Source organism: Colobus angolensis, unplaced genomic scaffold, assembly GCF_000951035.1.
Source record: "Colobus angolensis palliatus isolate OR3802 unplaced genomic scaffold, Cang.pa_1.0 Scaffold87, whole genome shotgun sequence".
Taxonomy (NCBI): Eukaryota; Metazoa; Chordata; class Mammalia; order Primates; family Cercopithecidae; genus Colobus; species Colobus angolensis.
The window spans coordinates 3,268,381-3,296,231 of record NW_012122598.1 but is presented as its reverse complement, the minus strand read 5'-3'; the positions used below and the strand labels follow the sequence as shown (position 1 = coordinate 3,296,231).

The following is a 27,851-nucleotide window of genomic DNA, read 5'->3' as shown; positions in this document are numbered from 1 at the left end:
CTTGTTTAAACAGCTCTCTAGGGCTGGGTTTGTCTCCAAGTAGAATGTCAGAAAGGCAGCTTGTAGAATGGATATAGTGTGGACCTGGCTTTCCAAACACCTTTCTCTTATGCAAACCCCATTCCAAGACTTTTTCCCAGATTGGAATTAAATACCAAGCTTATCAAGTGTCTTATTGTTAAATCTGTGGTTCTCCCCACCCCCCCACCATACAAATAGCTTCCTTTATTAAGTCAGTTATATTTTTTTTGTGCTTTTTACCAGTACATTTTGTTTTTGTTTTTTTCTATATACCACCATTGGCACCTGTAAAATTTGACTTTATTATGGCTCTTGGGTACTTGAAAGCTTTTTGTTTTAATGTATTTTTAAAATCTAATTTTGATGATTGTAAAAGGTGGAAATGTAACTTGGGTCTTGTTTTCTTTTAACCAAATAGCATGTGATTGCTTTACTGCTGCAAGATTTTTCTATTTAGGCTAGTTAGAACCTTGCTAGTACAGTATCACTTCCTAGTTATTGCCTTCCCGCCCCCCAAGAAAGCCAAACATTGCCTCTATTTTGTGAACAGTTTAGTGCCAGATATTTTTTAACCTGATTCAGATTTTCATAAACTTGGCAGTTGTCTAGATCAGTAGCTATTAACAGTTGTCTTTCTTTTTAAGACAGTGGAACTCTTAAAAATGAAAACGTAGAAATGTATATAAAGTTATAAAGTGAGTAAAAGCTGAGCAACTCTGGCAGAGGCCCCCTCTGCCCCTGAAATTATTAGGCTGAGATCTATTGAGTGACATTTATTGGACACAGTGCTATTTGCCAGGTGCTGTACTAGATACCGGTGAGAAACTGGTGAAAAGGACACTGGTTTCCTCTTTGTGAGTTCAGAGATTCCTGGACATGGTGGAGAGTCTAGAGATTCAGGAAGAAGACAGTTTGAAAAACACTGGAAGTTTTTTGTTTTTGTTATTGAGATTATATTGTGTATGTTGTTTGGCAAATAGGGATATATGGTAGTAGTTTTAAATTGTGGCAAAATACGTGTAACAGAAAATGTACTATTTTAATTGTACGATTCAGTAGTGTTAAGTACCTTCATAATGTTGTGCAAACCGTCACCACTATTTTTAAATTTTGATATTTATTTAATTTTTATTTATTTATTTATTTATTTTTGAGACGAAGTCTTGCTCCGTCACCTAGGCTGGAGTGCCATAGCATGATCTCGGCTCACTGCAACCTCTGCCTCCCAGGTTCAAGCAATTCTCCTGTCTCAGGCTTCTGAGTAGCTGGGATTACAGACATGAGCCACCACACCCAGTTAATTTTTTGTATTTTTAGTAGAGACGGGGTTTCACCATATTGGCCAGACTGGTCTCAAACTCCCAACGGTAAGTAATCCACCCACCTCGGCCTCCCTAAGTGCTGGGATTATAGGCATGAGCCACCACACCCGGCCAACATTTCATATATATGTGGAATCTTAATATGTGGCTTCTTTCATGTAATGTAATGCTTTCAAGTTTCATCTATATTAGAGCATGTATCAATAGTTTCTTTTTATGGCTGAATAATATTCCATAATAAATATACCACATTTTGTTCATTCATCGTTTGATGGACATTTGGGTGGTTTCCACCTTTTGGCTATTGTGAATAGTACTGTTGAGAATAATTCATGTACAAGTTTGTGTTTAAACATTTGTTTCAGTTATTTTGTGCGTATGCCTTAGAGTAGAATTGCTGAGTTATAGGGTAGTTCTAGGTTTAACTTAATAAGGAGACATCAAACTTTTTTTCATAGCAGTTGTACCCTTTTATGTCCCAGCAATGCACGAAGGGTTCCAGTTTCTCTAAATCTTCACCAACACTTACTAAATTTCTTTTTCATATTCTTATGGCCTTCCTAGTGGGTATGAAGTGGTATCTCATTATGGTTTTGGTTTTCATTTGAATTTGCAATACATTAGAGTTGATGTTGAACATCTTTTCGTGTGTTTGCAGGCCATTTGTATATCTTCGGAGAAATGTCTGGTTCAGGTCTTCTGTCCAGTTTTGTTGGTTTTTTAAAAATTATTATGTTTTTTAGAGAATGGGTCTTTGTCTGTCACCCAGGCTGGAGTGCAATGGTGTATTCATAGCTCATCGCAGCCTTGAACTCCTGGGCTTAAATGATCTTCTTGCCTCAGACTCCTGAATAGTTGGGACCTCAGGCATGCACCACCATACATGGCTCCTGTTCAGTTTTCAATCTGGTTGTTGTTGAATTTGAAAAGTTCTTTATATATTCTGGATTCTAGGCCATTTTCAGATATAAGATTTGCATATATTTTCCCCTGTCCATTTTCTTTTTACTCTTTTGATATTGCCCTTTATACTCAAAGGTTTTTAATTTTGATGAAGTCCAGTTTATCCATTTTACTTTTGTTGCTTGTGCTTTGGTGTCGTATCTGACAGACCATTGCCAAATCCAAGGTCATGATGTTTTACCCCTCTTCTGAGTTTTAGAAATTTTAAGTTTTAGCTGATATATTTAGGTCTTTCATCTATTTTGAGTTAATTTTTGCACGTGGTGTTAGGTAAGGGTCTGACTTCATTCTTTTGCATGTGGTTATCCATTTGTTCATCACCATTTTTTGAAGAGACTTTTCCTTTCCCCTGTATGTTCTAAGCACTCTTGTTGAAAATCAGTTAACCATAGATATATGGGTTTATTTCTGGATTCTCAATTCTGTTCGGTTGATTTGTGTGTCTATACTTAGCACCATTCTGTTTGATAACTGTAGCTTTGTTGTAAGCTTGAAATCAAGAAGTATGAGTCCTCCAACTTTCTTATTTTTTTTTCTCCCAAGATTGAACTCTTCAGGGTCACTTGCAATTCCATATGAATTTTGGGATCGGCTTTTTCATTTCTGGAAAAAAAAAAGGCCACTGAGATTCTGAAAGGGATTGCATTGAGTCTTATCTGATGTATATAATTTACATGTATAGGCCACTGAGATCCTGATAGGGATTGTATTGAATCTCATCTGATGTATATAATTTACATATAATATGTGATCATATATTCACATTTTTAGTGTAATTTAATTTATGTTGGTGAACAAGTTCAGTTCTCAGTTTTTCAGTATCAATTTGCAAAAAAAATTCCTCTTGAAATATAGTATTCCTAAGAAACTATATCAAACATGTAGTAGTAATTATCTCTGGGGCAGGAATTAAAGGGGCGCTCAACCTCTACATTATATATTTCTGTGGTGGTTGAAATTCTTGTTAAACAAGGAAACATGGGTTAGTTAGTTTGGTAAGCAGGGAAAAAAAGGTAGTAAAGATAAAATATATTTTTAAAAAACCTGATATATGATATTCATAATAGCACAACTAACATTTATAGTTTTGGACCCCCCTACCAAGTAGAATTCCTCCAAATGAAATATTAGAATTGAAATGCTTAGTAGCAAGTAAGAGCTTTTGATGTATTTGATTCAGTGTCAGCAGCTGGGTGGGAGGACAACCAGTAGGTTGGAGATATTAGAGTACAGACCTGTGGGGAGGATGCGGCCGCATCAAAGCACAATGGGAGGTAGAAGCTTTACTAGATAAAGACAGTACCATGTGACATCACTCAGGGTCCTTTCCTTATATGGATGGTATAGTTGGGCTAGGAGAGATATGATGCAGACCACCTGACTGGGATAATGAACTTGGAGAAACCACAGAATTAGGCCAGACGTCAGTGATTATAGACTGATTATCCAAACACGAACAAGAGAGGGATATAGCAGTTTTGGTTGAGAACCCATCCTTAGGATAGGCAGTCTTAGAACTACTTAAGGAAATACACTGAATTTAATCTTGCATATTGGGTGAAATCGATTACAGAGTAAATTTCAAGTAGTCTGGAACGTAGTCTTTTCTAGACTTAAAATGTGTGTGTGCCAAAATCTGTGTGGCTAATGTTGTTGGGGTTAGAGGAGGGGAGTGTGGAGGTAGGGGAATGCCTACACAGGACCTGGAAAAGTAGAAGAGGAAAACACTATTGAAAAAAAAAAGAAGAAATAATTAACATCACAAAAAGACAGCTGGAAGCTCTGTGCCTTGCGAGGTATGGTAGGGATGGTATTCATCATTTGTTAGTATTCTAGCCAGAGATTTGCACCTGAATCAGATCAAACCTCTACATCTAGCTAATAGCTTATAGAAAATACAGAGGAGAGAGGAACATGTTAAATGACACCTTGGAGAGTCAACCCAAAAAATCCAGAATGTGGGAAACTGTAGGACAAATGGCCTAGATTCTTCAACAGATAACTTGCAAGGAAAAATAACAGCACCCATAATTTAAGGGGGAACCTATAGATTAAGAAAGGTTTTAGGAGGTCTCTCAGCCAAGTGCAGTGAAAGAACCTCATTTAGATCTGGATTTTCATTTTATTTTATTTTATTTTTGAGGCAGAGTCTAGCTCTGTTACCCAGGCTGGAGTGCAGTGATACAGTCACAGCTCACTTCAGCTTCAATCTCCTGGGCTCAAGCAATCCTTCCACCTCAGCCTCCTGAATAGCTGGGATGACAGGCACGTGCCATCACACCTAGCTGATTTTTTTACTTTTTGTAGAGATGGTCTCACTATGTTGCCCAGGCTGATCTTGAACTCCTGAGTTTAAGAGATCCTCCCACTTCAGCCTCCCAAAGTGCTGGGATTACAGGTGTGAGCCACCGTTCCCTTCCCAGATCTGGATTTGAGCCAGCTGTTAATTTTTTCAAGATAATAAAGGATTTTTGAGCACTGACTGGATATTTGATTACATTAAGGTTATTGTCAGTTATTTTAGGTATGATAATGATATTGTGGGAAACTGCAATTTAAAATACAACTTGCAGAAGATTCCAATATCAATGACAAAAAATTAAAGGCACTTAAAAACATTAAAGGTGGCCAGGCACGGTGGCTCACGCCTGTAATCCCAGCACTTTTGGGAGGCCGAGGCCAGTGGATCACCTGAGGTCAGGAGTTTGAGACCAGCCTGGCCGACGTGGTGAAACCCTCTCTCTACTAAAAATACAAAAATTAGCTGGGTGTGGTGGTGGGCGCCTGTAATCCCAGCTACTCGGGAGGCTGAGACAGGAGAATATCTTGAACCCAGGAGGCAACAGTTGCAGTGAGCCGAAATCGTACCATTGCACTCCAGCCTGAGTGACAAGAGCAAGACTCCATCTTAAAAACTGAAACAAGGCCGGGCGCGGTGGCTCACGCCTGTAATCCCAGCACTTTGGGAGGCCGAGGCGGGCGGATCACAAGGTCAAGAGATCGAGACCACAGTGAAACCCCATCTCTACTAAAAATACAAAAAACTAGCCGGACGAGGTGGCGGGCGCCTGCAGTCCCAGCTACTCCAGAGGCTGAGGCAGGAGAATGGCGTGAACCTGGGAGGCGGAGCTTGCAGTGAGCCCAGATCTCGCCACTGCACTCCAGCCTGGAGGACAGAGAGAGACTCCGTCTCAAAAAAAAAAAAAAAAAAACTGAAACAAACCCAGCACTTTTGGGGGCCGAGGCGGGCCGATCACGAGGTCAGGAGATTGAGACCATCCTGGCTAACACGATGAGACCCCATCTCTACTGAAAATACAAAAAATTAGCCGGGCGTGGTGGCGGGCGCCTGTAGTTCCAGCTACTCGGCAGGCTGAGGCAGGAGAATAGTGTGAACCTGGGAGGTGGAGCTTGCAGTGAGCCGAGATCTTGCCACTGTACTCTAGCCTGGGCGACAGAGCAAGACTCTGTCTCAAAAACAAACAAAAAAATGTTAAAGGTTGGGGGAAACCTGCTAGAGAATCGGTGGCTGGTGCTAGTGGGAATGTCTAGCATTTGCTTGTACACTTCACTGTATAGACACTTGGCTAAGAGCTTTATATACTGATTATCTTATTCCGCAGAGCCATCCTATGAAGTTGATTCTCTTAGTTTTCTCCATTTTCTAATTGGGCAGCCCGAGTCCTATGAGCCTAAGAAACTTGCCTAGTGTTGCTCAGCTAACAAGTGAACCAGGATTTAAGTTTAGGCTGTCTGACCTCAGAGCCCAGGCTGTTAATCCCTATGTAATTATATCTCCCTGAAGGTGCTCTCAGTGATAGAGGAGGTAGCAGAGAAACTAAAAGAATTATTTCTGGCTGGGCATGGTGGCTCACGCCTGTAATCCCAGCACTTTGGGAGGCCAAGGTGGGTGGATCACCTGAGGTCAGGAGTTCGAGACCAGCCTGGCCAACATGGCGAAACCCCGTCTCTACTACAAATACAAAAAATTAGCCAGACGCCGTGGCAGGGGCCTGTAATCCCAGCAACTTGGGAGGTTGAGGCAGGAGAATTGCTTGAACCCAGGAAGCAAAGGTGGCAGTGAGCCGAGATCGCGCCATTGCTTTCCAGCCTGAGCAACAAGAGCAAAACTCCATCTCAAAAAAAGAGAATGATTTCTTCCATTTGTACTGAGAAGCATGCTATGGAAATACACAAGCCCAAATTATTTCGAAGTGGACAAGTTGTAGATGTTAGATACCTTTCAAGGTAAAGGTTTAAAACCAATCTTACATTCATAGTTGGTTTGTAATAAATGTTATTTTATTCTGAATTTAAGTTGTGATAAATATGTGGGATGTTTTAGACCTAATTAAAGAAATGGGTCTTTGTGGCAAATTGTATTTCCTAAATGACTGCAACTATATTTCCCATCCGACATGTTTTTCTTACAATGTGACTTTGACACTCCTTCCAACAGGCGGGGTCTACCCATGTCCCTTCCTTGAATTTGGGCGGAGGTTTGACTGCTTTGATCTATGGTCTATGGTGGATGTGATGCTCTGTGGTATCTAAGGCTAGGCTGCTAGAATAATTACAGTTTCCGCCAGGTTCATTTCCTTTTGGGATCTTGCTCTGGGGAAGGGCAGCTATCAGGCTTTGAGGAGCCTAAGCTAACCCACACAAAGGGACTACAGGTTGAACATCCCTAATCCAAAATGCTCCAAAATCCAAAAATTTTTGAGCACCAACATGCTCAAAGGAAATGCTCGTTGGAGCATGTTGGATTTCAGATTTTCAGATTAGGGATGCCCAGTCAGATGTATATGAAAATATTCTAAAATCCCCCAAAATCAGAAATCTGCAATGCTTTCTGGTCCGAACATTTTGGATAAAGGATGCTCATCCTGTTATTGAAGAGGACCACATCAAGAAGAACAAAGGCCCCCAGCCAACAGCCAGCATCATGCGCCAGATGTAAGCGTGAATAAACCTTCAGATGGTTCTAGTCCCCGGCCTTGGAGTCTTCCACCTGAAGCCCCAGATATTGTGGAGTAGAGATAAGCTGTTTCTGCTGCCCTGCCCAAGTTGCTGGCTTATAGAATCCATGCATAGATTAAATGGTTGTTTGATGCCACAAGTTTTTGGGGTGATTTGTTATATGGCCATAGTAACTGGGACAATGTTATTTTTCCTCCCATCTCAAAGGACTTTAATGTTGTCATCATAAATGGCCATTTTTGAGCAGATGTTTAGTGTGGAGCCACTAGAATTCAGCCCTGGAGATGCAAAGGTGAATGGAACATAGTCTATTTCTTTAAATGGCAGCACAGCCAGAAGACTGTTAAATTGACCTGTTACTCTTACATGTGTAAAGATATTTCCAAAGAGACCTTCGTTGCTATGCTGGTGAGACCTAATAAAAGTTAGGGCCACTGAATCTAAGAAAACATTATATTACCCACTCGAGAGAAGGTGGCAGTATGGTTTCTCTAAAGCCCAGGCAGGCTAATAATTTGAAATTTTTTATGGAGGTAAGCATGCATGTGAATAAAGAGACAGAGTTTATCTGGACTTTCAACCCTAATAGAGTCTGTACAGGTAGTTATTTTAAAGTCACAAAGGAATTAAAGGAATTTACACTGTGTATAAAGAACTATCTTAGCCAATGTGGTGGGGTACACTTGTAGTCCTAACTACTGAGGAGGCTGAGGCGGAAGGGATCGTGTGTGGCCGTGAATTTGAGGCTACAGTGAGCTATGACTTCAGCTGTAAGTAGCCACTGTACTTCCAGCCTGGAAGACATAGCAAGACCCTGTCTCTAAGAAAATTTTAAAAACAAACAAACAAACAAAAACTGTCTTAAAAAATAAAGTAGGGATAAAGCACCACTTGTATAATATTGGTAGAGTCACCAATAAGAAGTAAGGAATTCATGGTGAAACCTTGAGGTTTCCAGTGGCATTGTCATCCCAGGCTGTAACACACTAAATCCCTGGAGATGAACTGCAGGAAGACATGGTGTGGCTCTTTGGTCAGAAAACCAACAGTGCATTTGATACGGGGAGGGTAAGAATGTGTTCAGAGTGATGTGAATGATATTTGCAGGGTGCTGAATCTGATCACATGAAGGTTTTCCTAGTGTGGCCATGGCCCTGCCGACTCTGTGTGCCGAGTGTTGTCAGAGTGTGGTAGAATGCTGTGTGGTATTGTGGGGAAAAGATGGGACTTCGATCCTAGAGACCTGAGTTGGAGATGTGCCCCGTCGTTTTACTGCTTTACCACTTATGAGCCCCTTAACTTCTCCGAGGCTTTACTATCCATAAAATGAGGCAGCTATACCTGCCTCAGCTCCTGAGTTCCTGTGGGGATCACAGGAGAGGATGAAAGTGAAAACTCTTGATACAATAACACAGCGTAGCTCTACACAATGTTTTCTTACGGGAAACAAACTGAAAACACCCTACCTGAACATAAAACTGGTGTCTCTGATCCTGCGATCATAGTTGTGTAGACTTGTTGTGGTCTTTGTTCTATGCCAAAGAAACTGGAGGGGATTGGGATAAGGGCCAGGGAAGAATAATTAAAGTAATCATGGTTGTATTAGGCTATTCTTATCGCTTTGGCCTATCTGGTGAATTTTTCATCTGGAAAGAGTGCTGAGAATCAGTTTATGATCAAGTCATAAAATCACGAAGAGAAAGGGCAGAACTAGAAGGATGCCTGGTGAAATTTGAAAGAGTCAAGTCTAGGGTACCTAAACAGGACAGTGCTCCACAACCAGTACTAAATTTATGAAATTAATTATCCACAAGTAGTAATTAAGTTAAAATTCATAATTACTGTAGCTTCAAAAGAGTTTTAGGTGCGCTCCTGGACCTTCATGTTAGGACAAACTTAGATGTTGTGTGCCGTGCCTCTTCCCTTTCACAGGGGGCACCATCACACTGCACTCTCCCACACTGCTCTTGGTGAGGGTCTGAGGCGGGATGTTGGGCTAAATGGCTGTGAGTCTGACCCTATGTGGCGGTTTTTGAGAATTCTTAGCTGGGCTGTGGTGTCACTGAGTGGCCTGTCTTTTCTGAGGCCCAGCTGTGTTAGGCGCCTCTGTAACACGGAGCTAGACAGTCTGCCCAGGTTGGAGCTTGTCAGCCTTACTCGAAACACAGCCTGTCTCATGAATCAAATTTGTATTTACATCCTACCACAAACCACCTTCCAATCATACTTTGGAACCATGTTCAAACCCTGCCAAGGTGGTTTTGTCTTTAGTTTAAATTTGACTAACTTGTTAATGACAAAAGTCTATGCTAGTAGGGCTTTTGTTCTGACCACTTCCTAACTGGTTTATGTGTGGAGTGATTTTGTTACTCCTGTGATTTGGTTTTCCGATTTGTGTTATTTCTACTACGTAATTATTCCGTCTTGGAATAAGGAGAGTTTTAGGTATGTATTGTTTACATACACGGTGTGTAAAATTTTTAACCTGATGAGTCACTATGAAACAGATTCTAAGGGGCTGTTATCATTAGTCCAGATTTAGCTTTTCAGAGAGAATTTAATTACTGTGTGTGATTTAATGAACTAAGATTTACAGTAAATTTAGATGTTTTTATAATCGTCACTTTTGTTTTAGTGGAAAATGAATGTTAACAGAAGGCTAGCCAAATTGTCTGTATTTAAAAGATGTTTAGGAAAAGGCATATAAAACAAAACAGAATTGTCCAGTGTTGGGTCAGTGATCAAACAATGTAAACTTAAAAACAAAACTAGATTCAAACATAGCTGGAAAGGATTTTAGAGGTCATATAGTTCAGTCCCTTCTTTCTGGTTAATCATGAGAAAAGTGAGGTTCAAAGAGGTTAAATGACTTGCCCAAAGGCACGCAACTAGTTCCTGACAGAGGTGAAACTTGAACAGCAGTTTCTTACTGAAACTTGCCACTTCCTAATTAGTGGTTAAGGAGACACATTTTTACTTGGGTGGTGTTTTTTTGTTTTGTTTTTAGGTTTTACATTGAGAGGGGGGATTAATATTTATTGAATCTCTACTGGTTGTTAAGTACTTTAAAAAATATATTAGCTGGGCGCACATGCTTATAGTTCCATCTCCTTAGGAAACTGAGGCTGGAGGTTCCCTTGAGCCCAGGAGTTCGAGTCCAACTTGGGCAACATAAAAACTTTGTCTCTAAAAAATAGATATATATTTCTTCATATAATTCTTACATAGCCCTATGCAATAGTCATGTGCCGCATAGCAGCATTTTGGTCAGTGATGGACCGCCCTGTTATATGATGGTAGTCCCATAAGATAATACTGTATTTTTACTTCACCTTTTCTGTGTTAGATACAAATACTTACTGTGTTACAATTGCCTACAGTATCCAGTAAAGTTTCATACTGTATAGTTTTCTAGCCTAGGAGCAAGAGGCTACAGCACTTAGACTATGCCATCTAGGTTTGTGTAAGTACATGCTGTGAGATTCACACAGCAACAAAATTGCCTAACGCTGCATATTAACAGCCCCACTTTACAGATTAGGAAACAGAGTGCAAGAAGGTTAATACCTCGCTCAAGGTCATGTGGTTAATATTAAAGCTGGCATTTGAGCCTTTCTGACCTGTTCCTGCTATGATTCCCACTGTGACTCCTAGTGATGGTAATTCTGATCTTTTCAGGGGTATGGGCAGTGGTGGTAGTTATCTTTGAAATTTATCTTTTTCAGACTTCTCACTCTGTAAAATATGTAATTAGACACAGATATGTGTAGAGGGGCCTTTCTCAGAAGACCCATAGCTCTTAGCAGTTGCTTGGCTAATCTTCATACCATCACTGCAAGATAAACAGTGTTTTCTGGTTGGGTAGTTGAGGCCCAGATAAGCTCAGGGACTCACTCAGTGCCTTATCACAAACCCACATGGCCCAGCCCCCAGTTCCGTTCTTCGTCCTGTCTAGCATAGATTTCACCACTTTTGTTCTTTCCTGTCTTACACCAAGATTGTTTAAGTACTTCCCAAAAATAATGAGCCACGTGTGGGTGTGTTCGTTCTCCAGAATGAATCACTGTGAAAGAGGTTGTGAACTAAGGAAAGGAGCATAAGTATCTGGAAGCAGAGGCTCCTGACTGTTCAGTCCCTCTAATTGGTGGGCTCTGGAGTGAGTGCTTTTCTAAAAGGCAACTGTGGGTTTGGGCTTGTGTCTCACTGTGCTCAGAATAGTCCTCTCTTGAAGTTACTTTTCCCTTCTTGCTTCCCAAAATAGAACCAATGTTGTTCTCTTTGTTGGACACCACAACACAAATATTGGGAGGTATGCTTTCCATAGGGAACCCCTCTTAAAGTGCCTGAATGTCCCCACTGCCACAAAGGGGAATGGGAGTTAGCTTTCTTGAGTTAACAAGATTCCAGCATGAGTAAAAGAGGTTTGGATCAAGTATTCTGAGAGTTTCAGAAGTAAATGTAAAAGCAGAAAGAATAAGAGAGGGGGCAAACAAAGGTATTTGGAAGAGAAAATGAAGAGATTCCTTAGTCTTTTTTGTGTCTAAACGGGTTAGAATAAAAATTCAGGAGAAATTTACTTTTAAAAATCCCTTTTATGATTTGGATCCTAGTCTAATGGGCACCTACTTTAAATGTTCTGACTTTAAGAAATACCACTACCCAAACTCTTAAGCAAGAGGCTGCATGTTTTGGAATTTCTCCCAGAAGAAAGGGATCTGACGAAACGTGAAAAAATACAACAGGCCATAAGTGAAGATCTGCACTGTCTACACTGTCTGTCCACCTGCCAGGACTGCCTCCTTGGTTTCCTTGGGTGGGACTAGCAAGGAATCGGCTCATTTATAGAAAGCCTGAGGAAGGAGGGGTTGGGCACTGAGATATTTGGAATCTGTCTTTGGATATGAAAAGCCAAGAGATGAGTTTCAGAATATTGGAGGAAGAGACGAAGATAGACTATGTATAGCCTAAATCGGCGAGTTATGACAGGGTAGCTTTTCCATGGGACTGCCCATAAGTGTCTCATCTCCAGGGGCCACAGTGTGAACGCATTGCCACTTGTTATCCAGATAGTATTGACTGAGTGTGTGATCTGGGACTCGCTTGGGCCCCCACCACGTCCACACCTCAATGTGTGAGTGCCTCCTTCAGCACTTCCGAGCCCCGACCTCAGTGTTCTAGTGGGCAAAGCAACACTCCTGCCCATGCCAAGAGGTCAGAGCTAGGTTAGTCTCATGGGAGACAGTGTTGGGGAGAACCAACTGCTGCTGTCTGTGCTATTCTTGTTAGTTGAATAAATAAAGGATTTCAGATTCCAGGGCTGCTGAAGAGGCTTTCAGAGGCGCCAAATTCATTTGCAGTAATTTCCTGACAAATGGGACACACTTATGTGTGATACTTAACCAGCAAAACTCATTAATCCCAGAGGTGATTGTGTACACTGCCTGTTTGAAAAAAATTGTGTGTGTGCACACACTCGCATACGTGAACACATGTGCATGCTATCCAGGGGCCTTTCAGGATGGGTTAAATGTATTGAGCACTTTTAATGCATTATTTCACTTAGTTGTCACAATACCTTCACAAGGGAAGCACTCAAGTTCTTCTCTTTAGAGGATATCCTTTGTGCCCCTCGTGAATGAGAGGGGCACCTGACTTGGACTACTAAAGGCAGGAGGACGATAATGGAATGGTCAGGGAAAGCTTTTCAAAAGAAGTGACATTTGAGTTGAATTTTGAAGGATATGTAAGAATTAGGCAGGAAAAAAGCATTGCAGCAAAAGAATGTGTGAGAGCATGCATGCTGCAGGAAGCCGTGGGCGTGCTTGGTTCCTGCTGGGGGAGATAGGGCTGGTGATAGCTCCAGGAACCCTAGGTGGCTCTGCATGAAGTGGGGGGCAGCCCCACATTCTCCAAAAGGAAGATGCTTTCCTCTTGTCAGGCATCTCAATTTGAAGAAAAGGTAGTTCCTCTGTCTCTCACAGGCATAAAGTAGAGCACTTAGAGGATAATAGTGGAGCCTCAAAAGCTCAATAAACAGGTGAAGTTGTGCTCAGTTAAGGATATCTGTTTGGCCTCATCTCTATAAAAACTGTTTTGGAACATCAAGTATGCTAAGGGGTTATATTCTAAGTTTGGAAAAGGACCTGCAAAGGATCTTACCATTGATGTCAATGTCTGCTCCCCAATTTCCTGCAGCTCTGCTGTGTGCGTGTACCAGCTGCCTCCAGGCCAACTACACGTGTGAGACAGATGGGGCCTGCATGGTTTCCATTTTCAATCTGGATGGGATGGAGCACCATGTGCGCACCTGCATCCCCAAAGTGGAGCTGGTCCCTGCCGGGAAGCCCTTCTACTGCCTGAGCTCAGAGGACCTGCGCAACACCCACTGCTGCTACACTGACTACTGCAACAGGATCGACTTGAGGGTGCCCAGTGGTGAGTGCATGCCCCTGTTGGACTAGTGGCTCAGCTTGGAGTTAGGGCACCCCGTCGCTTCATTTTTTTCTACTCTTGCCCACTCGCTTGGTTTGACGATAAAGATGCCTTTTGGATGCTCCCCAAGGTGACAAAGGCTGGGGTTTCTCAGGAGTTGCTTTTGTAGATTAGAGGGGGAGGAAGCAGATTTTCAAGTTAGTCCCAGAGGTGCCAGCAGTGTTTTGAGTAGTGGCTGAGCAGCCATAGGCAGTGGTGAGGAATGGAAGAACCAGGCGGGGATCCCCGCGGGAGGATGTGGGACTGATCCAGAAAGAGATGGCCCCAGAGCTGAGCAAAGGTGACTGCTCAAGGGAGGATGATGGTCAGATGTGAGAAGGGACCAGAATAGAAAAAGGCCAGTAACCAAAGCTGAGAAGCACCACATACCACCCTTTTGCAAGTCTTCCATTCAGGAGAAGGAGAGAAACTAGAGTGGAGCTTAGAGGAGCTGTGGGAAGTTAAAGAGCAGAAACAGGCATCTGTGTAGGGGCCTGAGGCAGGGATAGTATCATGAAATGTGTGAGATTACAAAGTGGGTTGTGGGTTTAACTGGAAAGAGGTGCCTTAACTAAAGAAGTTGGGCATTTGAGAGCATCTAGGCAGACATACTAGCCCAGGAAGATCAGAGAGATCAAGGAGCCTGAACATGTCGACAGGGAAAGGGTTCTTTTTCACTCTTCACTTTGAGGGAGGTGTTTTTACTCTTTCCCTTGTTTTTACTTCTCATTCTTTCCCTCTCCTCTCTCACTTGACCCAGGTCACCTCAAGGAGCCTGAGCACCCGTCCATGTGGGGCCCAGTGGAGCTGGTAGGCATCATCGCCGGCCCGGTGTTCCTCCTGTTCCTCATCATCATCATTGTTTTCCTTGTCATTAACTATCATCAGCGTGTCTATCACAACCGCCAGAGACTGGACATGGAAGATCCCTCATGTGAGATGTGTCTTTCCAAAGACAAGACGCTCCAGGATCTTGTCTACGATCTCTCCACCTCAGGGTCTGGCTCAGGTACTGAGTTCTCCAGGGCATCGTGTCTGTGGTTGACTTTAATCAGTTTCCCAGAAGGATAGCGTGCTTATAGAGAAGGCTGGGGGCACTGCATTTGTTTCTGCCAGCATTGAGTCGTTTGGTTTCCTAGTTCCCCTTCCTTTGGAGTCGACGTGTAATAAGATAAGATAATGGGTTCACAGAAAATCTCTCATTCCCTGGGATTCCCAAGTTCTAGTACACAATTATCCACTACAGAAGTTCTGCCTCTCTAAGCTTTGCAACTGTACGTACATCTATTAAAATTTAGCTGGTTCCACCTGAGCAGTGGAGTGCTCAATTTCGGGGCTCCTTTTGAGAAACAGGAGTGTGCGAGATTCCTGTGAGGTGGTGACAGCTAATCATTGATCTCTGAGCAACCACAAGGGAGTTTAAGGACATCCAGTAAAGCTTAGAGTTGGAATTTGGTGAATCATTGACTTGTACCAGTTGCCCAAGGGTTTTTGGTGGGGGTGAAAATAAAGGCAGTGTGGGCCTCCAGCATAGCATCAGCACTATTTCCTGTACTGCCTTTTGTTGACCAAGTCTTTCTCAGATGAGGGAAATGAACCAAATACTAGACCTTGGCATAAGACGAGAATTTAGGATAAAAGGGCTTGGGGTTGTTTAGGTCTCAGAGTATATAGCTCAGCTAGCTATTAAATGTGAACATGAATGCAGAAGAATTTTTTTACTTGCTTACTTACTTATTTATTTAGAAACAGCGTCTTGCTCTGTTTCCCAGGCAGCAGTGCAGTGGCACAGTCTCCGCAAACTGAAACCTCTGCCTGCCAGGTTCAAGTGATTCTCCTGCCTCAGCCTCCTGAGTAGCTGGGATTACAGGCATGCACCACTACACCAGCTAATTTTTGTATTTTTAGTGAAGATAAACCATTATTTTTGTGACAGTGGTATTGCGTTCCTTTTTTTTATTTTTTATTTTTTATTTTTTAGATATGGTCTCACTCTGTTGTTGTCCAGGCTGCAGTGCCATGGTGCAATCACAGCTCACTGGAGCCTCAACCTCCTGGGCTCAAGAGATCCTCCACCTTAGTCTCCTGAGTAGCTGAGATGTCAGGCATGTGCCACCAGGCCTGGCAATTTTTTTTTTTTTTTCATTTTTGTGGACGGTCTCACTTTGTTGCCCAGGCTAGTCTCAAATTCTTGACTTCAAGTCCGTTCTTATAAAAGAAAAAAAATCCACAAACATCACTGTTGCCATTCTAGCTAAAACACAGATGATCTTATTTGTGAGAACTTTTGCATGTTTTTATATATGTTTCCTTGACGTGGGACAAGACTGTTGTTCTATGGGAAAATTATGCCGTCAGTCATGCCCAGACATTCTGCTTGACATGGGAGTACTTTGAGCTGTGACATCTCCTGAATTTCAGTGGCTTTGCTTTTATTAAGCTCTGCAGTAGAGAGCACCAAAATGATGGATGTATTTAAAAGCTGCATATTTTTAGAAACAGTAAAAATCTAGGGCTCGTTCCTTGTTGAAAGAGGTAGGGCAGTGGTTAGAACCTCCTGGCTGACTGTGGGAATTGATTTGCTGCTAGAGGAGGATATATTGGGTTTTCCAAAGTATTTTTAAGACCCGGACCAGCTGAAACAAGGGAAGGGCCATGGTAGTTGTTTAGTCATCTGTAGCAAAATGTTTGATAACTATTTCCCTCTGAGTGGTTTAGTATATTCTTCATTCAGAATATGCAGAACTTCCAAGGTGTTAGGTTTCTAATGATGTGGTTTTTAAAGTAGTAAGTCCATGCTGCTCATATGACTTTCAATTCATTTAAATAAGTATATACTGAATACCTTCTGGGTGATATAGTTTTATGCAGATTAGAAAGAGGCTGACCCTGTTGGCGCAGTGGCTCAAGCCTGTAATCCCAACACTTTGGGATGCCGAGGCAGGCGGATCACGAAGTCAGGAGATCCAGACCATCCTAGCTAACACAGTGAAACCCCGTCTCTACTAAAAATACAAAAAATTAGCCGGGCGTGGTGACAGGCGCCTGTAGTCCTAGCTACTTGGGAGGCTGAGGAGAATGGTGTGAACCTGGGAGGCGGAGCTTGCAGTGAGCCGAGATCACGCCACTACACTCCAGCCTGGGTGACAGAGCGAGACTCTGTCTCAGAAAAAAAAAAAGTCTGACTCCAGGATTGCATCAGAGAGACAGGAATTGTTGGGAACCCGAGTCTCACAGAGGAGGGCACATTTAAAGGTGTCTTGAGGCTGGGCAGCCACATCTATAATTCCAGCACTTTGGGAGGCCAGGGTGGGCAGATCACATGAGGTCAAAAGTTCGAGACCAGCCTGACTAACATGGTGAAACCTTGTCTCTACTAAATACAAAATATTAACCGGGTGTAGTGGTGTATGCCTATAATTCCAGCTACTCGGGAAACTGGGGCAGGAGAATTGCTTGAACCCGGGGGGCAGAGGCTTCAGTGAGCCCAGATCATGCCATTGCGCTCCAGCCTGGGCAACAAGAGCAAAGCTCCGTCTCAAAAAAAAAAAGAAAGGCTGGTCATGGTGACTCACACCTGTAATCCCAGCACTTTGGGAGGCCGAGGTGGATAGATCACCTCAGGTCAGGAGTTCGAGACTAGCCTGAGCAACATGATGAAACCCCCGTCTCTATTAAAAATGCAAAAATTAGCTGGGTGTGGCGGCGGGCGCCTGTGATCCCAGCTACTTCGAAGGCTGAGGCAGGAGAATTGCATGAACCTAGGAGGTGGAGGTTGCAGTGAGCCGAAATCATACCATTGCATGAGTGACAGAGCGAGACTCCATCTCAAAAAAAATAAAATAAAAAAGGAGTCTTAAAGAATGAGTTGAAATTTTTAAGAGAGGCAAGAGGGCAAAGAACATTCCAGGCCAATGAAAATAGCTTCAGTAAAAAGACAAAGACATGAAGGTCCACTGTATGTTTAAAGAACCTTTATGATAAGGAGACCAGCATGATGTGCTTGTGCTAGGGAAGCAGGGGGAGGTCAGGCTGGCCCTGGTGTAGAGGACCTTGAGGGCTGACCTTGATCTTATAGGTAAGGGGCTTCTGAAAGTTTCCGTGTGGGAAACGAATGTTCATCTTTTCTTTTGGAAGGAATTCTGGCAGTGGTGTGGAGGATGAATTCATTCACTACCAGCCTTCTTTTGGGAAGGGTGGGGTGAGGTGGGGTATGTGTGGGTGCACAGGGCAAGAGCAGGCTGAGATGGGAGGCAAAAGACCTGTTGGAAGTCTTTTAGAGAAGGTCCAAAAGTAGGACAGGCGGACAGAGATGGAGAGGCGGGGGCTAATTTGAGAAACATTTTGGTGGTTCTATACTGTTGTCATTAAAAGCATAGATTATAGAGTCAGACAGTCCTAGATTTTAAGCCCAGCTTTGCCATTTAACTGCTTGTATGAATTTGAATATTACGTAACCTCCTGTATGAGCCTTAGTTTTCTTGTTTATAAAATGGGGATGATAACAGTGCCTTACCTTCCAGGTGGTTTGGGGAAGTGAGATAATTTATGTAAAGCCCTTAGCATGGAACCTAATGCATAGTAAGCATGCAGTAAATGGTAGTTCCCATCTACCAGACCTAGGGATTAATAATGTATTTATTAATTTGATTGGGGGTGGGAGTAAGAGAGTTAAGAGTCAGTTGTGATGGTAAGGGTGATTAGGTACATAGAGATACATTGAATGAGTCAAATGAAGCAATGTTGAGTTTTATAAAGACAGTAAAATTAATCTTAGACTAAACATAGAATAGTCCTCCATTCTACCTCTGGAGCTGTGCTTGGGAGCAGAGCTTTGCTCTCTTTGGAGGTGGGAACCCATGGGCCTCACAGCACTGCCCTCTAGTGGCTAATAAGCAGAACAGCCAGAAGGTGGCCCCCAGCACATGAGCCTCCACTTTCATGTTCTCTGCCCTCTTTCCTTCCTCCACCAAAATAAAGCAGATGTGGGTGGATCAGCCCACAGGTGGCTGGCTGAAGAGTCAGTAAATCTGGTCAAACATTTACGTTCAAATCTATCATCCATGCTTACTGAGAGGAGAAATTGCGTAGATAAGGAGTAGCTAATCATACACGTTTCCCATTTGTGTTCACTCTTTGTCCCTCTCTGCCTGGCTCAGCCCTCTGGTAGATTACCTAGAAACGTGCAGGAGCAGCAGCAGCTCTCCATGGTTAATGCACCAGTGTAGGATGAAGACACCATGTTAAGGGTCTTTCCATTGTGCCAATTAGTGTGGGAGTTGGAAAATTTGTCAGATTTGCAGTGTCAGGTTTCTTCCCATTCTTTGGTCCACAGGGTTACCTCTCTTTGTCCAGCGCACAGTGGCCCGAACCATCGTTTTACAAGAGATTATTGGCAAGGGTCGGTTTGGGGAAGTATGGCGCGGCCGCTGGAGGGGTGGTGATGTGGCTGTGAAAATATTCTCTTCTCGTGAAGAGCGGTCTTGGTTCCGGGAAGCAGAGATATACCAGACGGTCATGCTGCGCCATGAAAACATCCTTGGATTTATTGCCGCTGACAACAAAGGTAAGGGCTGGGCTTGGATACGGCATTCCCAGATGGAGGATGCCAGAGAAAGTGCATAGCTATGGGATGCACAGCTCTGTTTGCCTTCATCATTGTAACCCATAGAAAAAGAACTTGAATAAGGTCAAGGTTTCCACACTTTTCTTAAGGTGTGGAGCCTTTTATTCCATGAAAAGCTTATACAGAAATCCAGGTTATCAAGCAAATAAACAAGGAGTTCTTACTCAGATAAACAAGATACATCCCCTCGCCCTACCTGCTTAATTTCTCTTTCTCCACTCTCCCAAACCCACATCCAGTGTAGTTCCTGCAGGGAGTTCCGTAAGCTTATTTTGAAAATCACCGTGATGGGCTGGGCATGGTGGTTCACACGTGTAATCCCAGCACTGTGGGAGGCCGAGGCAGGCAGATCTCTTGAGCTCAGGAGTTCGTGACCAGCCTGGCCAACGTGTTGAAACCCCATCTCTACTAAAAATACAAAAATGAGCTGGGCGTGGTGACACGCACCTGTAATCCCAGCTACTCAGGAGGCTGAGGCAGGCCAATTGCTTGAACCCGGGAGGCGGAGGTTGCAGTGAGCCGAGGTCGCACCACTGCACTCCAGCCTGCATGACAGAGCAAGACTCTGTCTCAAAAAAGAAAGAAAAAAGAAAGAAAATCACTAGGATGAGGAATTGTGGCCTCAACCCTGGTGGGGAAGGATAACGACAGAAAAGCCTGTAGTCCACAAAGTGTCACCTAGTGGCCTTCAGACTCTGCTCTTGGTCAGTCCTGTCCCTGAGGATTCTTCTTTCCTTCTTCCTCTCCTTTTTATTGCTTTAGTTTTTGAGTCTCTTATGTGCCAGGCACCTCCCTATGTTTGAGGACATCATTAGCAAAGCACGACGAGTAAGGGTGATTAGAGGAGGTAAACATGAGTTGTTCTGTTGAGCACAGATTGGGGCTGACTCACACCTGAGCCCGATGGAGACAAAGGTGGCAAGAGTTCAGGAAGGAAAAACTTCCTTGCAGGGAAGGGTACTGCAGACCTGTGTGAAGGTGAGGTGTTTGGGGCCCTGCAATTAACTTGGATGGCTGTGGGTGGAGAGACAGGCAGAGGCCAGATTGTGAGGGGCCTTTTTGAGAGGATTGTATTCCATTCTGAAGATAGTGGGTAGTAATTACAATTTCTTTCATTAATTCTATAACATTTATTGATTGCTGTGGGCCAGACCTCTGCTGGCTGCTTGGACCATCACACATAAGAGCAAGACACAGTCCCTCCCCTTACAGAGCTCCCAGGAAGAAGGGGAAGTGGCACCCAGAGTGTAGAGAGGACGCCATGAGTGGCTGGTTCGCATTGTGGAAGGGTCTGTGTAGCAGTTGTGACATGGCTTGCTCCTGTGGCACAGTGCAATTTAGAAGTTAGTGTCTAAAACGCTATCACCTTTTGGTAAAGTTTAAATCTTACATGTTTTAAAAGGATCAAATCATGTCTTCTCTTCAAACGTATTGGGAGGGTGCTCAGGACTTTGGAACTGGTTAGAGTGCGAGAAGCAGTATGTTGGGTGGGCCCCTTGTTTGTGATAAGAGAAGCCACGATGTGTGCGTTTCCAGGATCCATTCCCTTTATTGATTCTGGCAGCTTGTGTGGGTAGGGATCTGGCTTTCAAAACCCACATTAAGGCCAGGGAAGGGGAACAATCGGACTCCCTCGTTCTTGCCTTTTTAACATGGTGTGTATATAGTATGGTGCCCTGGAATCAGTGCCAGCCTGGAATTTTGGAGATTTCAACTCAATTTCCAACCTTCCTATTGACAATGGTGTGGCTTAATTCGATTCCTGGCTTTGGTGTTTTCTTTTTCTCCCTCCTCCTGCTCTCCTCCTCCTTGCTGTCCCTAGTATAAAAGAGAAAATAAAGTGTGTGCACTCTACCTTCCATTGCTCCTCTGAAGGATGAGATGCCTCTCTGGGAATACTTGGAAGTGGGCTGTTCATGCACTGAAAAGCATTTTTTGGCCTGGAATCCAGTAATGCATAAAGGAGATCTTTCCTACTCACAGAAATACCATATCCTGGTAAGAACAACAGACTGAAAAGAAACATTACAGATGAGACATGTGCTGTGTTTGGTCTGTGTTCAGAGGATCGCTGGGACACAGGAGGCCCTCCAAGGCTTTCCTGCTTGGTGGTGGTGGATCCATCTCATTGTGGTTCTCCTGTGCCCATGAGCAAGTCTTGGTCAGGATCAAAGCAGTGCTGCAGACAAAGCTGGTGATAGCTATTACTTTCCCTAGGCATATGCCTCCTCTTTCCTGAGTATTTCATATTTCAAATTTGACATAATATTCAGAATCTTACAGCTCACCTAAAAGAAATCAGGAGCCGTCCTAAGAAGGGCATGGTGTTCCCCTGTCCTTACTGAGGTCCCAAACTGGTAGACCACTATAAATGAAAGGACGCTAGATGGGGCATTAGGGGGCGTGGGGGTGGGAAATGTGAATTCAGGAGTCTAACTGGATTTTGTATTGTACACACTCATCCTTACCAACGTTCACCGTTTTGCTGATAGTTACCGCGTTTTCTGGAACTCATGTGTGGTTCTCTGCAGATAATGGCACCTGGACACAGCTGTGGCTTGTTTCTGACTATCATGAGCACGGATCCCTGTTTGATTATCTGAACCGGTACACAGTGACAATTGAGGGGATGATTAAGCTAGCTTTGTCTGCTGCTAGTGGGCTGGCACACCTGCACATGGAGATTGTGGGCACCCAAGGTGAGTGGACTAGCGGGGGAGCGGCAAAGTGACATAGGCATGAAAAGTCCGCACCATCCTGATTTAGTTCCTAGAATACCTTTTCACTGAGGAAGTTGGGGCTGGACCTCAGGAACTCTAGTTTAATTTAAAGGAAAGGAGGTTTGAGCTTCACTTAAGTGAGGTATCTACAGGGTGTTCCCTTCACCTCTGTCTTTAGAACTCCGTCAGAAACCCTATAATATCAATATTCAGCTACTTGTCAATCAATGGCTTGACGTAGTCATTTGTTATGAAGGAGTAATCATCTTAGAATCCCACAATAGAAATGAGAAAAAATGGAAGTAAAAAGATAAACCAGTGTACTGGGAACATGAGTTTAGTGATTTCCATGTTCATTAATGGGGACAGCTGGCTTAAAGGCCACTTGGTGGATTAGATGCTGGGCCTTACTAATCTGGGAAGGTTTTCCTGGAGGAAGAAGACCTGAAGCTCTGCTGCTTGTTGACTGTCATGTCAGCTCTTTGGGAGATCCTGGATCTTGTCCAGTGGCAGGTGTGATCCCTGACGCCTGGTTGACCAGTGCCACAATAGAAAATCACCCATGAAAGTTGGGTCCTATTCCTATAGCCTGTGCAATGCCAGTTCTCATCATTGGGCCTGTTTCCTTCTGAGAACTAGGAGGCATTGTAGCAACTTGCCTTCAGTCCCTCAGCACTTCTATACCTGAGCATATTTGCTCAGGGAAGACGAGTAGTAGTAGTAAATATTAATACAAATATTAGCTAAATACACATGTCCTTCTGTGGTCTCAGCTACACGAATGCATTTAATCCTCACAACAGTCCCATGAAATAAGTACTGTCATTCTGATTTTATGGATGAGAAGACTGAGGTGCAGAGGGGTAAAGTCACTTTTCCAGGGTCACTGGATTAGCAGGAGGCAAAGCCAGGACTCAAAACTATACAGTCTGGCTGGAAAGTCTATGCTTTTAACATTTATATCATCTCTCTGTAAAGATCCCTGTTTTTTTCTCTGCCAGGGAAGCCTGGAATTGCTCATCGAGACTTAAAGTCAAAGAACATTCTGGTGAAGAAAAATGGCATGTGTGCCATAGCAGACCTGGGCCTGGCTGTCCGTCACGATGCAGTCACTGACACCATCGACATTGCCCCAAATCAGAGGGTGGGGACCAAACGGTAGGAGAGCCTGGGCCTCTGCCCTTGCTAAGCAGCTTCTACTGAGTATCCCATGTGTGCCGTTTCCCATATGCACAGGAGAAGGAGGTGTCGAAAAAGGAGGCGAGGACCTTGTTCTCAGCCCACTGAAAGTTGAACATGCACTCCCCACATTGGAAAGTTACACCACTGCATCTAACAGATACAAGTACTGAGAGCACAGCTCCATGAACTGTATGCACATTGGTGTTGGTGGTATTAAGGTCAGAGAGAAGGACAATCTGGAGCAGGATTTAGAAGGATAGCAGGCAACAGGTGTGGCTCGGGAAAGAGGGAAAACACTGCCATCTCCTGTGCAGAGAGCCGTGAAGGAGGCAGGGAGCATGTTGTGCTTAGGGACTGGAGAGCATATTTGCCAAACTATAGCAGAGGTAACCTAGGATGGGCTTGCTTCCCACTTCATGCAGAAGTGAGGTAAGAAGTAAGGAGCTGTGATTGCAAATTGACTTCATGAGTTGGAAATGGGACCGCCTTTTAATAGAGTGGAAGAGGTGGAAATCTGTTTGCTGAATCTAAATGAATTTCATTAAGATGATCCCCTGATTTATTGTGGGGGCTGGGGTGGCTGGAATCCTAGTAATTACTCATAATTACTACTCAGAGTCATTAAGGGTGCCGCTGACCACCTCTAGAATTAATTTTGACATATCTATAGTCAGGTAAGATAACAAAAGAAGTTGAGAATGAAACTTAAGCTCAACCCATCACTGTGACTACATTCAATAAAGTGAAAGACTCTGGTATCAACCGATATTATGTACTGTTACTGCCTCTGTGACCCACATTACAAGTAGTTCTGCCAAGAAGTCAGAACATGCTTCAAATAAACAAATCTTTTCTCTCTGTTTTTTTGAAATGGAGTTTCACTCTTGTTGCCCAAGCTGGAATGCAGTGGCACAATTGCAGCCCACTGCAGCCTGCACCTCCTGGGTCCAAGTGATTCTCCTGCCTCAGCCTCCCGAGTAGCTGGGATTACAGGTGCCCGCCACCACGCCTGGCTAATTTTTTGTATTTTTAATAGAGATGGGGTTTCACGATGTTGGCCAGGCTGGTCTCCAACTCCTGCCCTCAGGTGATCCACCCACCTCAGCCCCAAAGTGCTGGGATTACAGGCGTGAGCCACTGCACCTGGCCAAATAAACAAATCTTAATGGTTAAAAATAGAGATACACATCAGAGTAGCCTGGTATTGCCAAATCTGTGCTGAAGTGTTCAGAATCAAATCTAAAACATGGGAGTTTGCAATGAAGAGATGTGTACACTTCTTCTGCCCCAAGGGACTTTACCAGGATGATATTCTTCCACATTCAGAGGGCCCCTGAATCAGTACTTTAATTTAAAGAGAGCAGTCATCATTTTCTGTGCGTGACCATGTTTGTTTTGCTATTGCAGATACATGGCCCCTGAAGTACTTGATGAAACCATTAATATGAAACACTTTGACTCCTTTAAATGTGCTGATATTTATGCCCTCGGGCTTGTATATTGGGAGATTGCTCGAAGATGCAATTCTGGAGGTACCTTTCTTTTTTGCCTTTGCTCCTACCTCCCATTCCAGGATGCTGGATCACCCAAAGCTGTTTTACTGCCCCCTTTCTTTTTGCAACCTGTTGGATGCCTGTTGCCAGAGCCTGAATCATCGTTTAAGGTTGCCATCAAAGGTGTGGAACCTTGGAGGCAGCTGTGCTTAGGATGTGTTTATTATTCGGGGATCAGCTTGTTGAATAGTGTTGTGTGTTAGGGTAACCATTCTGAAGGCTCGTTTGGCTTTATAAACAAACAAACATTGTTTTATTAGTCTGTGGCAGGGAGTGCCCCAGGTGCAAATAGCACAGGATTCATGCAGGGGTCTCTCACATCAGAAGCAGTATGTTCTAATGCGTTGGCTCCCAAGCCACATTCATGGGAAACCCTGCTGTTTCATTGTTAAAATAATAGTGCTAGTTTCTAAATTTGTAAAAGTGCATAGATTTTTCTTAAAGTGAGTTTTTTCTCCCATGGTTAAAAATCGTTGGCATTTGCAACTTCTTATTCATGACAGAATCCAGTAAGAAATAGTATCAGATTTAGCAGAAACACTTTTTATTGTCAACTTAGTATATTAGTGTTTTATGATAATTTCCACATATTCTGCCACATGATCAAGTTCCAGGACCTCTAGAGCCTTACCTTCAGCCATTTATCTGTGATATAAGAGATTCCAGGGCAGTGAAAGTGGTTGGAAAAAAACTAGTAGTGCTCACTTCGCCAGCACATATACTAAAATTGGAACGATACAGAGAAGGTTAGCATGGCCCCTGCGCAAGGATGATATGCAAATTCCTGAAGTGTTCCATATTTTTTAAAGACCTACTATTTGATAGCACCACAGGGTGACTATAGTCAATAATTTAATTGTACATTTTTAAATAACTGAAAGAATATAATTGGATTGTTTGTAACACAAAGTGTAAATGCTTGAAGGGATGGATATCCCATTTTCCATTATGTGATTATTATGCATTGCATGCCTGTATCAAAACATCTCATGTTGTACCCCATAAGTATATACATCTGTGTACCCACAAAAATTAAAAAAATCTAATCTAGAAAACATCTGGCAAGTCTTCCAGCAGAACTGTTTTGTATATTAATACCCTTTTCCAGCTTCCGTTATGACATGTTTGGTAAAATCCAAATTATGGAAATAGTGCCCAGGTAGTATTCATGGAATTGGACCTCTTAAATTTTGATCAGTATATGCAGATAAAACAGACTAAGAGACCAGGCAACAGTGGCTCATGCTTGTAATCCCCAGCACTTTGGGAGGCCAAGGCAGGCAGATCATGAGGTCAAGAGATCGAGACCATCCTGGCCAACATGGTGAAACCCTGTCTGTACTAAAAATACAAAAATTAGCAGGGCATGGTGGCACACACCTGTAGTCCCAGCTACTCAGGAGGCTGAGGCAGGAGAACTCTTAAACCCTGGAGGTGGAGGTTGCAGTCAGCCGAGATCGAGCCACTGCACTCCACCTTTGCAACAGAGCAAGACTCCATCTCAAAGAAAAAAAAAAAAAAAACAAATAAAGCAGACTAAGAAAAATCTGGTCACACAGGTCTTAAACTGTTAATAAGTGTATTTCTTCTTATGACATCCAGAGATTGAGGCTAAATATATAATACTAACATTTATTCACCACTTGCTATGTATAAGCTCATTTAATCTTTACTACTACAAGTAAGTAATAAGTAGGTGCTATTATCATCGCTATTTTACAAATGAAGAAAATGAGTCACAGGGAAATTAGGAAATTTGTCCAAGGTCACATAACTATTTTAGTAACTCGGACTTAAGCCTGTAACTACCCCTTAGATAATTACCAAGTCCAATTCTCTATTTAAAAATATTTCCCAGGCTGGGCACTGTGTCACACCTGTAATCCCAGCACTTTGGGAGACCAAGGTGGGCTGATTGTCTGAGGCCAGGAGTTTGAGACCTGCTTAGGCTACATGGCGAAACTCTATCTCTACAAAAATAAAAGAATTAGCCAGACATAAAGGCCAGGCATGGTGGCTCACGCCTGTAATCCCAGCACTTTGGGAGGCCAAGGTGGGCGGATCACCTGAGGTCAGGAATTCGAGGCCAGGCTGGCCAATGTGGTGGAACCCCGTCTCTACTAAAAATACAAAAATTAGCCGGGTGTAGTGGCAGGCACCTGTAATCTCAGCTACTCAGGAGGCTGAGGCAAGAGAGACTCCATCTCTACTTAAAAAAAATCTTATTAGCTCAAGACAGCAGGTTTTGTTTGCTTGCTTGCTTTTCTTTTCCTGGAAAAGGGCTTGAGAAAAATTAATTGACTTTTTATTTTTATTTTTTTGAGACAGGCTCTCTCTTTGTCACCCAGGCTGTAGTGCTGTGGTGCAATCTTAGCTCACTGCAACCTCCACCTCCTGGGTTCAAGCCAGTCTCCTGCCTCAGTCTCCCGAGTCGCTGGGATTACAGGTGCCCACCACCACTCCCAGCTGATTTTTATATTTTTAGTAGAGATGGGGTTTCACTGTATTGGCCAGGCTGGTCTCGAACTCCTGACCTCAGGTGGTCCACCTGCCTTAGCCTCCCAAAGTGCTAGGTTTGTAGGCATGAGCCACTGTGCCTGGCCTAAATTGGCTTTTTAAAATTATCTTTTTATTATGGAAAATCTTTTAAGTTTGTAGCTTTAAAAGATGAGGACTTTAAAAAATACAATGCTATTACCACACTTTTAAAAAATGAACATTAGGCCAGGCTCAGTGGCTCATGCCTGTAATCTCAGCACTTTGGGAGGCCAAGGTGGGCGGATCACGAGGTCAGGAGTTTGCGACCAGTCTAGCCAACATAATGAAACCCCATCTCTACTAAAAATACAAAAAAATTGCCAGGTGTGGTAGTGTGTACCTGTAGTCCCAGCTACGTGGGAGGCTGAGGAAGGAGAATCGCATGAACCCAGGAGGTGGAGGCTGCAGCAAGCCGAGATCGCGCCACTGCACTCCAGCCTGTGCAACAGTGGAGACTCTGTCTTTAAAAAAAAAA

The 27,851-nt window shown here is 43.3% G+C and overlaps 1 protein-coding gene across 4 annotated transcripts in view; it reads left to right on the top strand.

Annotated features, from left to right (window-relative positions):
* The window catches only part of ACVR1B (activin A receptor, type IB), a 44,139-nt gene that overhangs the window by 9,014 nt on the left and 7,274 nt on the right, over window positions 1–27,851 (top strand). For 2 of the 4 annotated variants that reach the window (XM_011930619.1, XM_011930620.1), the window contains exons 2-7: window positions 13,482–13,721; window positions 14,518–14,766; window positions 19,093–19,323; window positions 21,915–22,082; window positions 23,105–23,261; window positions 24,693–24,817. In XM_011930619.1, the coding sequence (XP_011786009.1) occupies window positions 13,547–13,721; window positions 14,518–14,766; window positions 19,093–19,323; window positions 21,915–22,082; window positions 23,105–23,261; window positions 24,693–24,817 (1,105 nt within the window). In that variant the 5' untranslated portion in view covers window positions 13,482–13,546. Of the gene's footprint in view, window positions 1–13,481; window positions 13,722–14,517; window positions 14,767–19,092; window positions 19,324–21,914; window positions 22,083–23,104; window positions 23,262–24,692; window positions 24,818–27,851 lie in introns of those variants that run through there. The other 2 variants (XM_011930621.1, XM_011930622.1) reach the window with 2 other exon arrangements.